Genomic DNA, 14,703 nt, shown 5'->3' with positions numbered 1-14,703 from the left:
CACAGCAGGAATCCAAGAACTGCTCCACCAAACCCACGAGGACTCCAGTATATAAAGACCTCACCCCCAGGGGCGAAGGTAGGCAAAAAAAGAGGGAAATGAGGTGTGATCTCTACTCTCTAGCTCTCTCATTCTCTAATATCATTTTCAGCTCACTATTAAGTGCTGACAAAGCCATCGGAGTGTCCCCGCCGGGTAAGCCACCCTGGGTTCTTTGATTCAGTTCTTGCAGGCAACTAGTTCTCGCCGTCCACAAAGATGAGCATATCATCTCCTGCAGGGAGCAGCCGGGTTGCACTACACTAGGGAGCTCCACTTCAGCCTCTGAGTCATCGGCCACCTGGGAGCAGACGGGATGACAATGTACTTAGCAAAAAAATAAAATGATACGTGACTGGAAACGGTTACATCAATTGGCACCGTCTATGGGAACATGCTACCAAAAGCTAAGTTCTCATCCTACAAAAAGCTAAGTCCTTTTCTCCCATAAAGCTAAATCCTCACTTTTTAGAAACTGAAGCTCTCGCATTACGAGGCGGATGCAGCGCAATGATAGCTCTAAGACACCCACCGCGCAGCCTGGCGCGACCTAGCGGTCTGGTGCAGCCTGCGCGCGGCTTGGCGGCCTGGAAGACTTCCTCATCGCTTAAGACCTAGTCGCCTCTTCGGCATGGGCAAAATCAAGGAGTGGACTACGAGTCGCTCCCATAGCCTAAGGGTTAAAGTACCGAACTGGCAGAGACCTCGGCACCTGGTCAGCCCGGCACCTCATAGGCAGCTCGACACCTCACAGGCAACTCGGCACCTGGTCAGCCCGACACCTCATAGGCAGCTCGACACCTAGTCAGCCCGACACCTCAAAGGCAGCTCGACACCTCACAGGCATCTCGGCACCTGGTTAGCTCGTTACCTCACAGGCAACTCGGCACCTAGTAAGCTCGACACCTCACAAGCAGCTCAACACCTGGTCAGCCCGGCACCTCACAAGCAGCTCGACACCTCACAGGCAGCTCGACACTTCACAAGTCCCAGTCGCCTCTTTAGCATGGGCGAGCTAAGACCCAGTCGCCTCTTCGGCCTGGGCAAAGTCTAGGAGTTGACTACGAGTCGCTCCCAAAGCCTAAGGACTACAATACTGCACAAGACCCAGCCACCTCGTCGGCATGGGCAAAGTCAAGGAGAGTGGACTACAAGTCGCTCCCAAGCCTAAGGACTAAAATACCGAACTAGCAGAGACCTCGGCACCACTTAAGACACAATCGCATCTTCGACATGGGGAAAATCCAGGAATGGATTGCGAGTCGCTCCCAGAGCCTAAGAAACTAAATCAGTGCTTACGAGCTCGTCGGATTACGGGCCAAAAGGAGAAATCTACTCCCTTCGCCGAGTTATCTTTAGCTCGGGAGTGGGGGGCAAATGATGAGGGCGGATTTGGCCCTCCAGTGACATTGTGACACCTGTCACCTCGTGACAATTAGGTGCAGCCTCGTGAAACCGGGCAGCTCGGCACCCGGTCAGCCCAGCTCGCCACTAGGCAGCTCGCCACCATGCATCACTTATAGACAGCTCGCTACTAGGCAGCTCACCATCATGTAGCCTGGAAACTTAGACAACTCGCCACCCAAACAACTCAACACTTACAAGCAGCTCGCCACTAGGCAGCTCGCCACCATGCAGCACTTATAGACGGCTTGCCACTAGGCAGCTCACCATCATGCACCCTGGCACCTTACAGACAGCTCGCTTCCTAGTCAGACTGACCACCACATGAGAACCCCGAGGAGCTCACCACCGTACCTCGCGTTTTACGGGATTGTGACTTGTAACGACTGTATTAGCTCACCCACTCCCTGATTTAGGCGGAAATGGGCAACCATACCAGTTGGTGGCTTTATGCCCACTTAACACGAAAGCAGGTTCCATCACAACGGGAATCCAGGAACTGCTCCACCAAACGCACGGGGACTCCAGTATATAAAGACCTCACCCCCCAAGGGCGATAGGAGGATGCGAGAAAAATGGATGGTAACCCCGACTCTCTAGCTCTCTCACTCTCTAATATCATTCTCAGCTCGCTACTAAGTGTTGACTTAGCCATCAGAGTGACCTCGCCGGGTAAACACTCCCGGGTTCTCTGATTCAGTTCATGCAGGTCTCTCAGTTCCCGTCGTCTATAAAGATGAGCAGATCCTTTTCAACTCGGGAGCAGCCAGGTTGCGCTACGCTAGGGAGCTCCACTTCAGCCTCCGAGTCATCGGCCACTTGGGAGTAGACGAGGTACTTAGCCAAAAAATGATACGTGACCAGAAAACGTTACATCATTAATAATGCTCCCATTTTTTTAATTTCTATATTTTTTTGCATCTCATCTATTTTTCAATTTTATTATTTAATTGTGACAACATGGATTGACCCATTTCTCCCGAAATGGTTTAATTTCTTACCACTGCCTAGATGAAAACACTACTTTTTTTTTTCAGGTAGATTTTAAAAGTATGTTTTTTTGTTATTGGAATTATTGATTTATTATGTATGGATTTAATTAATAGAATTTAATGATGAGGTATGGAGGGTAAATTTTGTCCTCAAAAAATTCCAAAAATATTATTGAGGCTATTCATGCTTTTTAAAGTAGTATATTTTGTCCAAGAAGAGTAAGGAGCTAGAATTACTTTTTAAAAAATAAATTAGTGAAGGGTAAGGTTGAAATTTTAAACTATGTATGGTAATACATTAACAATGATAGACCTTCACTGTCGAGTTCAAATCAGCCCCCCACAACGTCCCACAGCACATCCCCGTCGTGTATTGAGAACATCTTCCGATGATAATATCAGAAATGATAATGCCATCATCGAGAGATATTCTCAATACACGGTGGGGATGTGCTGTGGGATGTTGTGGGGGGATGATTTGGTCTCTTCAATGTCTTTGTTATTGAAAAGCCATGGGAAATGAAGTATCTACACTTTTTTTTTCAAAGCAATAAGAAAGGTCTTTGTTAGGGTCAAAGCACAAAGGTGGTTTATTTATAGAATTGTTTTAAGAGGATGCTTCTTTATAATTTTACCTAGAAATAATACAATAATAATAATCTAATAAAAGTTAATACAAATTCTTTTTCAAAAAAAAAAAACATTAAGATACAAAAAAATACAAATTTATCTAAAGAATAGGAAATTGACCACTCTCACTAAAACACAACTTAGATTTTAATTGGATAAAGTAGACAAAACCCCAAAAAATAATACTCGAATTGAAATTAGATGAACACCACTTAATTGAAAATGCTCCATCTTCAATTTTGCTTATAATAAACACCGATCCTAACTAGTTTATACCAATGTTTTAAAAAATGACTTGAAATCAGAACCGTTTTAGCCACCGGTTTTTGGGTCAACAATTTGACCATCCAATCCAAATGAATGGCATGTTTTGATAAAATAAATTAAAAATTTTAAAAATAGCAAAAAGCTATTAAACATGTTGATGGTTTGATCACCCAAATCAACTAATCATTGACCAATTCAATTATTTTTAGTCAGGAATCAGATTTGGGATAAAACAAAACTGATTGCCCAAACGATTTCTAGGCCGAACAGTCCAACCGTCCATATCAACGGCGGTTCGAAAAACATGATTATTAAATGACTAATGACACCTATGATCATGCATTTAGAATTTTGCCGAAGTAGATCTTTATCTCCCTGGTCCCAGCAGATGTGAACTTCTCTGCATTGAAAATTTGAGGTTTACAGTACTTCATGCTTAATAGCTCATTAAAGATAAATAGCCACGTGGCATGCAAATTCCAATTCCAAAGCTGGATTTGACCTCGTACCTACAACAGATGCCTATCCACGGCCATACCGTTAATCGACATGCATTTGGATTTTCAATTTTGGCCTAACATAGTCATAGGGCCCACACGTCTCTTTTAGCAACCGTGGGCAAACTGGCAATCAACTCTTGTTGCGCCCATCGACAATAGGAACGCAAGCAGGAATAGCACAGTCATAGGGCCTAACATAGTCATGGTTGGGCACTGGCAATAGTTTTTGACTTTACTCGCAGTGACACGAGAGTCAACAGATCTGCATCGAGTCTGCGTATGCATTGTCATACCTAGTGGGCCCCTTTTAATATAACTAGCCACGTGGCATGTGAGTGTACCTAACTTTCAAAAGCTGAGTTCTCTTGAACGTATTAATATTGGGAATAAATGAATAATCCTTTCCGGAGGAGAGATGGAACGCACTAATTGAGGTGGTGGGCTCCCTCCCTACGAAGTAATAAAAGAGCCGATTGGCCACGGCCAACAAACCCAAGTTTGGTATCACGAAGAGTCACAGATTCCGTACATCAATACATACATTCGGCGCTTCTCTCTCTATTTCTCCCCCCCCCCTCCCTCTCTGTGCACACCACGCGCTATACGCGGTTTTGTGGACGAGCAGTCTACCTCGCCCGGATCTCCGTACATCGGGACGGGAAACGAGAGACGCAGAGAGGAAGAAGAGGAGAGAGAACGAGAGACGCAGGAAAAAAACGAACAAATTCAGTAACGTTAAGTAGTCTCTCATTCTTTCTTCTATTGTGATCGGGGCGACGACCTGTTTACTCACCTCCATCTTCTCCTATTCTTCCTCTGTAAGTTCGCGTTCTTCCCTGATATCTAGGGTTTTCCCTTTTTTTTTCCTTTTTTTGGGGGTTTATTTGGAGTTTTATAGTAGATCTGAGCTGTAAAGTCTACCTTATTTCTGTTCCCTTTGTTCTGATTTTTGTTTTGATCTAATTGTGTTAGCTTATTAACTGCTGATTGGTTTGGTGAAGTTTGATGCTTGGAATCTTGAATTTCTTCTGTGGATGGACAGTGGATTTTTTTTTGGATGGTTGTGTGGGAAATATTCGTTTGTTTCTATGATAGCTGTGGGAGATCCATTAATCTTGTTTGAGGCGCAAAGTATTTTCCTTTTTCTTTAATTCTTTTACTCATGAAAAAATGAGTTATTTCATTATAATTTGATTTTAATGTTTTCAACTGCAGTCCCTAATTGATCTTCTAAATTTTGCACTTAGGTGGACATGAAGCTCGTTTTTGTTTTTTTTTTTTTTCTTTTCTTTATTCGGCGGGGAGCAAGTGGACTGTTGACTTGAACCTCGCAGATGATAGTTTTTGGTTATACTAATCAAGAAAAAAGTTGACTTTTGGGTTTTTATAATGGTCTGGATGAAATTGGAACCCTAGCGTTTCGATCTTGGAAGAAGCTATGCTGTATCACTAATCATTAAATTCGTAATAGAAATAAGGGAATTGGGTTGTTGAAACATCGCTACATGAGTAAGTTTCATCCCCAGAAGATATCGTGAACAGAAAAAAGCATAAAGATGTTTTTTGTTTTGCTGTGTTTCTTTAGTATTATAATTGAATTCTTACAAGAAACAAAATGTTAAGAGTTTGTTAGCCTAAAGTGAAATTACTGGCCAAAGAACTGCAGAATATGGATGTTAAGAGAATGACAACCCCTTTTTCTAACGATGAAGTGGCGATGTTGCTATCATATTCTTGATCAACTAAATTTACACATTTATGTGCTAGAAGTTGTTAATTTTACACAGATATTGTGAAAGAAGATGCTCTAAATCCGGATTAGTGCATCAAGAGCTCGTCTTATCTGAATTTATGCTCATTTAGTGATATTATAACATCACACTAAATGACTCTCAGTGCTAAATTATAATTTTTTTTTCTAAGGGTTCTATCCCTGATCCTTTACATTCATTTTTTTTGGGAGACTCCATGTATAATTTTGACAATTGAGTGAATCAAGAGTCTTTATACTATGCATTGGAGAGATCTTTCTATAGTCATTAGCAGTGTTATCTTTGAAATTTGAAAGTACTATTGTGTATGAACGTACAGCTTTGTATATGTCACTCTTTAGATAACCCAAATCCACCTCTTTTCCTTGCAAAACAATTTACTTGCTATTTTTGCTTTGAGGTAGAGTGGTTAAAAAGATACGATAATGGAGTTCATGAGGGAAACGAAGTTTTATATTATTTTGTCTTATCTTGGATGAAGTTGTTTGCAGTCATGAGACATTGGAAATTAACTTATAGACTAATTCAAATTGTTAAAGACATGTAAAGCTTCGACATGGTTGTGAACAAGGTTCAAAGTATCAATACGTATTGGCCCGTGTCGGCTGATACGTATCGTGCCGGTGGCTTCCCGATACGCCCCTACAGGGGGTGTATTGGGGTTCTGACTGGTTCAGGGGGTGGAGGAGCCTTAAACCGCCTCCCCCCTGAATCAGTTTTGAAAAAAAATTCCTACAAAACACTATCGGTATCGCCCAATACGCCCCATCGATATTTTGAACCTTGGTTGTGAAAAGGAGTCTATGATCTCTATCCTTGTATTTCTTAAATGTGGTATTCAAACTCATTTTATTCATACCTGATGTCTAGGGGTTTGGTAAGGTGATACAATGGGAGAATTGTGTGATGGTTGTGGAGACCATTTCATTATCAGTTGTGGACTAGCTTGTTATCTTTATGTTTATGAACCCTTAACTAATTGAAAATCTTTACAAAACTCTAAGATAATATTAATTGTTGGCTGTATTCGCCCATTGTATTACATAGAGAAATAAAACTACCTTCAGGGGATATGTTAGACAAAATACTAGTTTTCCTTGTAATAGGGGGGCTATGTCAGCTCTAAGTTTCTAGGCTTTACTTTTCCCGTGTTTTTCTAATTCAATGCTGCTTTTGCCTCTGAAACCCATTAATATTAAGGTTTTACATTTCTTTCTTTATGACTGAATTGGTGCAGGACTCCAGGTATTGCCTAGACAGGAGGTCGAGATAAACCATGGTTCTTGACAGCTTATCTTCTCCACACAGGAGGTCCCAAAACCCATTTTCCTCATCATCATTGAGAAAGCAGATCCAGGCCCGTGAAGAGTTGGGTAACTGTTCAACTCTTCTCCAGCGGCACCGCTTTCTGCTCACGATGCTTGTGCTCCTTGCGTTCCTCTGCACAGTGTATCTCTACTTTGCTGTCACCCTAGGCACCCCGGAAACATGTTCAGGCTTGTCTGGAACAAAGAAGGCTCTGTGCAAGTTGGAGGAGGCAAAAGCTTCTGTAGCCAAAGGAAAATTAAAATTCTTCTAACAGAGCGTCTTCCAGTCCAGCTCAAAATAATATTTTGTTTGTTATGTGATTATTTTGGGTTGTTCACAAGCTCTGGATGCCCCTTGGTCTTTACTTACACATCAATTATACCATGAATTTTTCTATTCTCGCTTTTCCCTGTTTTCAGTGGATGATGGGCTGGAACATTGTTTTCTCAATGGTTGTTTATTATGAAATTGTAGTAAATCTCTGGCATCGGTGAAACATTTCTGTTTTTCTTCCAAATATGATGCTAATTCCTCAAGCTAAATGAGCAATCTGTTGTGGGTTTATTCCACCATATCCAACAATGAATCGATCTTCAATCCTCATGTCTACTTGCCAATACAATTTTCATTGTGGGGTTGGTAAAACCATGTATGCAGTTACAAAAGGCAACTCGTTTACTCGCTTCGCTTGGGATTTCTCCTTTCCAAGGTATAGAACCAGAGGAAATGCAACAGATAAAAAATTTTGAAACTTAAACTTTGTAAGGTGCTGTGGTGTAGTCGGTTATCACGTCAGTCTTACACACTGAAGGTCCCCAGTTCGAACCTGGGCAGCACCACTTTTTAATGGAAATCTGTTTCTAATGTCTAAATTACCTTGTTCAACAATTATATTATTACTACAAGAAATGCTAAGACTTAACAAATGGGCTACAAAATTATAAGGTCTAAATATAATTAATTAATGGGAAAATGACTCTGAGCCCCCCTTGAAGAAAAGAAAACCCCTTCACACCTGTATCAAGAAAATACAGCCATGGAAGCCCAATGGAAAAATCAAAATACCACCGCAACCCCTTCAATTTGGCAGACGTGATATACGTCAGCCATCTCCCAATTTATTTACGAAAATACCCATACCGCTAACTCTCAAGTTAGCGTTCATTAAATGTTATGACAAAAGTGCCCTATTAATAGTCGGTGTTTTTCAACGCCACTTACATCTCAACATCAGTCCTGGAGGCCGCCGTCCGAGGGCGAGAACTAGAGCGGTATTTTGAACAAAACCTTTGAGAGGAGAGCTTCCAAATACTTCAAATTCGAGCCCCGAGAGATGGACGCAAGCATGATGAACGCCCTTTGCCACGTCATGCTTGCAGAGATCTCGACCATTGCATTTGTTCTCAATGATGAATTCACCACTCACCAGTCACCACCTTGGCCTCATCCTCGACGGCCAGTGTGAGTATTGCTCTATCAATTTCTACCTCAAAGTCCACTACCACTCCGGCCATACCCTTGACGTTATCAGCTACGACCTCAAAATCTCCAACCCTTCCGTCATCCTTACCAATGTCGCCCAATATGTAGAGTCTGGTGGTTACAACGCTTTTGAGCAGAGGGGTATACTTACGGTGAAATTGCGTCGTGGACAAGAGTTAAGAATGAGGTGAGAGCGATAGTTGGGAAGGGGATAGGAAAAGACCATGCAAAGTGGTCGCCTGCACCCAATGTGACTTTTCATGTATGAACCAAATATTCATATTAGTGAAGATTTGATGGGATCACTAACACTTTAACAGAAAAGAGATTGGATTGAGAGTACCCCAGCAAGGCTTTTGACATTGATCCCAATACTCATAAGGTTATAAAGGTTGATCTTGAGGCATACACTTACGATGATGAGGGGATAACGAAAGTAAAGCACAATGGGGAAGCCAGGACTTGTTGAGGTATATGCTAAAGAAGATAGTTTCATTTTCACTGTTGAATCTATTGGCGCCATTAAAGCTTTATAGATGGTGGTCAATGCAATAGAAGTGCTTATACAAAGGAGTTTCTTCAGCAAACTCTCCCTAAAAAATCGAAATTTCAATTGGAGACGTACAGAAATCAAAACCCATGCCAGCCCCAGCCATCCAGCCAACAAATTCGAAATTTGTTATGGCTCCTCCCCTCCCCCCACATCAGCATAAGTTTAAGTATTATACCCGTTATACCCCTCTATGAAACGTTAATCGTCTTCCCCATTTCGAATTTACAACGCCTTCCTCATTTTGAAACTTTTAAGAGTCATTTAATCACTTGAGTTTTTCATCTCTCATCACCGGAGCTTCCTCATTTCGAAATTTCAAAGAGCTGTTTCATCACCAAAGCTTCCCAATTTTGAAAATTTTCAGAGTCATTTCATTGCCGGAGCTTTATCTCTCTTCATCTCTACCTGTGTTCCCCATTTCAAAATTTCTCAGAGCCATTTCTCTATCAGTTTGCCGTTTCATCACCGGAGCTTCATCTCTCATCATTGGAGCTTCATCTCTTACTCATCACTAGAGCTTCATCTTGTCGTTTCATCACCGGAGCTTCATCTCTACTTGTGTTCGCCATTTCATTACCGGGGCTTCATCTCTACTTGTGTTCCTTGTTTTATCATCGGTCTTGCTTATTTAAGACGTTGAAACATTCTCAGATCCCCCTGTGTTCACCGGTCACCGACCATGGACGACACTCAACGTTCACCATTCAGAGGAAGCTGGAGCATCAATTTACTGTTCACCATCCGTCGGAGGCACCTTTTGTTAACCATTGACAGGATGCTCAAAGCTGGTTTTAGCGGTCATTGGAGGGTTTCTCAAGCCCTTGCATTCAACCACTGTGGAGGTGGTTCCTTCGTGTTTTCAGCACGATCCCTGTGTTTTTGGTTCATTTCGGTTTGGCCACTCATGCATTTGTTGACATAGCTCGACTACAGACAATTTACTTTGTTACATTTTTTCCTTTATTGATTGCCGTAAGGACCTTTGTAAATGAATATTTGAATGTTGCTTAGTTTAGTGCTAATGAAAATGAAGTGTTTAATGTTGATTAAGATATGGATGTCGTTATTGTGGGTTATTGAACATTTGTAGGTATGAATAGCCAACGGAGTGTCGGGAATCAATCTCCGAGTAGTTTGCAATATGATACTAAGCATTTGCTATTGCAAACGAAAATGCATCGTTCGAATTTCAACAACTTGGAATAGCCCACAAAATTTGTTTTATATTTGTCGATTAAAATCCGAGGTAATATTTTTAGTGGGATGATATTATTTATTAGCATTGATATAAGGTATGTATATTGCTAATGACATGTGTTGCACTTGTAGGAGCATGTGCTGAATAGCCCAACGACTGAAAGCAATTCTATTGGCGGTTGCAAATTTTTTGAGTGGGCGATTCCTCAAGGTTGGTCGGATGAGGTTACATCGGGAAATAGTCATGGTGATGTTTTGGAACGCCTTGAAAATGTGGAGAGAGCATTCGATGTTTGCATAAGGCAGATTGAGTCTATGAAATCAGTCAATGAGTTAGCTACTGAAGGGATGGTTACAGTTAGACAACTTATTTTTCTTCTTTTTGTTATTATTCTCCTTACATTGGTCTTTTGGAAATAGTTTATCATTATTGATGAATAGGGTTGGGCTGGGAAAAATTGTGATTTTGCACTTTTGACCATTAAAGACTGTTATGAGGGTTTCAACAATTAGATGGGAACCTTCTTCTTTGAATGAATGTGTTTAATGGATAGCGATGTTTGTTTGGGCACCTAAAACCTATAGACAAGGTTAGGCTAGTAAAAAATGTAATTTCATAGTTTTGACTATTAATGACTATTGTGGGGGTTCTATTGGTTGAATGGGCACCATCTTTTACGTGTAGATGTGAAAATCCGTATAAAGCGGAGTATGTATTAGCACCTGATCATGCCAAATAGGCTCGAGGTGGCCAAACCTATGATTTTAAAGTTTCAACTGTTAAGGACTCTTATGGGTGTTATGGTTTCAAATAGACATTGTCTTTTACCTATAAGTGAAACAAATCACTTGTGAATTAGGGCCCACTTGTGAAATGCTTCGGTGCCAATCATCACCAAAGACATCAACATTTCTTCTATATCTAATGTTGCCTTAAGTGATCAAACCAATCATCCTCCATGCATGTGTGCACCCGGACTGATCATTAGCGTCTTCAGTTTCCTCAGACAAACTGACTACACTCAATTTCCGTTTAATCACTTCGATTGCATTGATTACCATTTATAAAGCTTTAATGGCACCAATAGATTTAACCAATGTTTTCAACCCGTAGTTGACCTGGACAATCGAATCGTTACCCGACCAAGATTCTGGGTCTAGTTCAGTCAGGACCCGTCAAATGGTCAAAAACCATTGACTTGGCCAAGAATTGTTTAACCCGATCGGTTTGCTCGTTGACCCGTTCGACCTAGTCATCGGGTTGCACACTCAATGTATGCAAACTTTCAAAGGCCATAACTTTGCACTTCGATATTCGATTGGGGTGACTTTTTTTTATTTTGGGTAAGTGCTGGTATTTCCATAAAAAAAACCTTTTTTAGCCTCAAATTGTAATTTTTAATATTTTTATAAAAAATAATTAAAAACATAAATTAAATATAAAAATATATATAACATATCTAAAATATATTTGCGCATTATTTGTTAATAAAATATATATTTATACACACACACACGCACACACACACACACATATATTTATATATTTATATATATATATATGATGACGTGGCACGATCTGAACCGTTAGAACCGGTGACCCACTTTGAAAACATAAGATTTAACAGTGAAAATGAAACTATTTTCTTTACCATATATCTGAAAAGTCCTTGCTTCCCCCATTGCATCTGCTTTCATTATCACCTCATCATGGTCAGTGTATACTTCTGTAGGGTCAACTAGTACAACCTGATAAGTATTGGGATCAATGTGAAAAACACTTGTTGGGCTGCTCTCGATCCAATCTCTTTTCCTATCCCCTTTCCAGCTACCACTCCCACCTCAGCTCTTGCCCACGACGCAATTTCACGATTAGTATACCCCTCTGCTCAGAAGCGTTGTAACCACTGGTCTCTACATACTAACTGGGCGACATCGACTGGGTTGACGAAAGGGTCAGAGTGACAATGGACTTTGTGGTGGAACTTGACGGAGCAATACCCACACTGTCCGTCGGGGATGAGGCCAAGGTGGTGAACGATGAACTCATCGTTGAAAACAAAGGAGTTGACCTCGATTTTGATGAGGTCAATTGCAATGGCCAGTACCTCTACAAGCATGACGTGGCCAAGGGTGTTTGCCATGCTTGTGTCTGTTTCTTGGAGCTCGAATTCAAGGTAAGATACTCCCACCACTCTCATTTGCAAGCTCTTTCTCTAGAAGGTTCTGTCCAAAATTTTTCTCTGAGCCTCTGACTCTCCTGAGTTGAACCGCTAAAGAGATATAGGTGGCATTCAAAAACACTAACTATTAATGGGGTTAGTTCTGTCATCAAAACATTCAATGGATGGATGTGGATTATGTCTTGAGAACAGTGAGGATTTAGCCATGGTTTCGTTATTTAGTTTTACATAGCCCATATTCATATCACCTATCTTTGGGTATTTTCGTCAAAGAATTGTGAGATGGCTAACGTATATCACGTCTGTTGAATGGACGGGGCTTGTGGTGGTATTTTGATTTTTTCATTGGGCTTCAATGGCTGGGTTTTCTTGATACAATTGTTACGGGGTTTTCTTTTCTTGAGGGGGGAGACCAAGGTCATTTTCCCTTAATTAATATTGTTTTGATAGATTCTATTTATTTATGTTGTTACCACTTGCCAAATGTGTCATTTCAATATTCAAAAGTTTGAAACTAGGCATCGATGAGAGAGAGATAGAGAGAAAGAATGATGAAGTTACCGACTAATCAAGCAAAAGAGTTCGTGATGGTAATGCCAACAACTGAAAATAGCTCAGTTGTAAAGCCTACAAGCACTCAAATCGTAAAAGGTAAATTAAAGATTAAAGTTGTAAGAAACTGACAATTAACTAAGTCGGGGCATGAGAAAACACCCGTTGAAGTAATAAAGAACATTTTTTATGAGGTCCATTCATGCGATTCAATCATGAGCTGCCAAATGTTTTTGAAACAAAATACTCAAGAAATTCACCAATGCTTAGCCAACCAACCTGACCAACTAGTTCGTTTGGACATCTTCAGTGCCCTTAGATCCAGATAAAAACAATCACCAAAAGGTTTAGGTCAGGCTTTGGAGTTATTTATCTAGGTAAATGCATTTACCCATGTTCTTTTATTTTCTAGATAAATAATATAATGACCGTTTTAGTCATAAAAATCCATTATTAAAAGGGGCATTTTTATTCTATTCAAGTGTTGGCAACTTCCCCCTACATGGGAAAGTTATTTACTCACTTGGGAGATGGTCGGGCAAGTGATACTCAGGAAAATAAACTTCCCTAGTCCCCACACAATTCTGAAAAAAGAACACGGGCTTCTTGGTTCACAATCCCATTGATCAATTTTTCCCCACTCAAAATCCAAAAAATGAACGCCCCTAGTAGAATTAAGATTGCTCAATAAGCATGACATCGCTATAAATAGGTAAAGCATCCATAAAAAATATACATATGTTATACATCTCTTCTTGTTGTCATCTCATCATTTGCTTTTTTCATCAATCAACTTCCTCAGCTTGGTCCAATGATCCCTTGTTCATTGGAAAGTTCTTCCTCTAAGATACACCTTGAGGCTATTCTCCCCCTCTTGTAGGTGCTTTATTAGGTCAGTTAAACCAACTTCCTTGGCTCATTGGTTCTCTAGTTAACCTTATCACAAAGAGCCTACAATTATACAAGTTTGATGTCATGCCTCTATATTTAGAGGGATGTTAGGTGACCATCTCAACTATTAGGTTGTCGTTTGGTATCATTGCCATTTCTACAAGTAATATTTAGGGTGGGTCAATACAAATTTGTGAGATGATACTGTTTTACCATAATTTTTTTGAATTGTAATACAAATTGCCATTTTTATTTGCAATGCCAAATTTGATCTCTGGTCACAAATTGCCATTGATTAATACCATATTTATATTTTATTAGTTGAAGTGATTATCTTATGCGATATGACATTTTCACCCACTCTATTACAAATAGAAGTAGTAATAATACCAATGAATTTTGTTCCCAATGTGTAGCTATAGTGTGCCAGTAAATCACTATTAGATTTTTGCATATCCTAAAGCCAATGAATTTTGTTCCTAACATTTGGTATATGTGCAAAAAGAGTGACTTCCTTGTATCCCATTTCGATGAAATTCATTGGCCACAAATTGTTAGGCCCCAAAAACACAATCTTATTGCTTGTAGTTAACTACTTCACATATAAATTTGTTAGTAGTCGACTACCACCTCAATAGAACACAGAATATCAACAACAATAAGCTAAAAGTAATAGGGAAACATCTAAACAACAAAAGATCAACACAACACCAATTTTAATGGGAAAAACCTCTCTGATGTGAAGAGGAAAAACTTAGGGCACTAATTTAAAAATCTCCACTATGACAACAATAATGAGATTACAATGTATTCCTTTCTAGCAACAACAAGAGGATGATATTATCAAGAGAAACTCTCTTGGTTCAACTCAAATCCTCACAGAAAAAGGTGGTTTACAATAGTAAAACAAGAATAATCTTCTCACGTATAGGA

General features: G+C 40.2%; 1 protein-coding gene, 1 non-coding gene and 2 pseudogenes across 2 annotated transcripts; 3 read left to right on the top strand and 1 right to left on the bottom strand.

The window, feature by feature from the left end:
• The first annotated feature begins 4,509 nt into the window (after positions 1–4,509).
• LOC104605411 (ephrin-A3 protein) lies at positions 4,510–7,410 on the top strand. The gene is made up of 2 exons (XM_010270167.3): positions 4,510–4,650; positions 6,842–7,410. The coding sequence occupies exon 2, from the start codon at positions 6,881–6,883 to the stop codon at positions 7,181–7,183; it is 303 nt and encodes a 100-aa protein (XP_010268469.1). The 5' UTR covers positions 4,510–4,650; positions 6,842–6,880; the 3' UTR covers positions 7,184–7,410.
• A 149-nt stretch (positions 7,411–7,559) lies between these two features.
• LOC148789778 (DNA-directed RNA polymerases II, IV and V subunit 3 pseudogene) lies at positions 7,560–9,107 on the top strand (annotated as a pseudogene).
• TRNAV-UAC (transfer RNA valine (anticodon UAC)) lies at positions 7,678–7,751 on the top strand. Its single transcript has one exon. It is a non-coding gene; the product is annotated as a tRNA-Val (tRNA).
• Positions 9,108–11,077: 1,970 nt separating the features above from the next.
• LOC148789777 (DNA-directed RNA polymerases II, IV and V subunit 3 pseudogene) lies at positions 11,078–12,345 on the bottom strand (annotated as a pseudogene).
• Positions 12,346–14,703: the final 2,358 nt, after the last annotated feature.

This window comes from Nelumbo nucifera, chromosome 8 (assembly GCF_055504915.1).
Source record: "Nelumbo nucifera cultivar China Antique chromosome 8, China Antique-T2T, whole genome shotgun sequence".
Classification (NCBI taxonomy): Eukaryota; Viridiplantae; Streptophyta; class Magnoliopsida; order Proteales; family Nelumbonaceae; genus Nelumbo; species Nelumbo nucifera.
The sequence above is the reverse complement of the archived record's forward strand: the minus strand, read 5'-3'. Positions and strand labels throughout refer to the sequence as shown.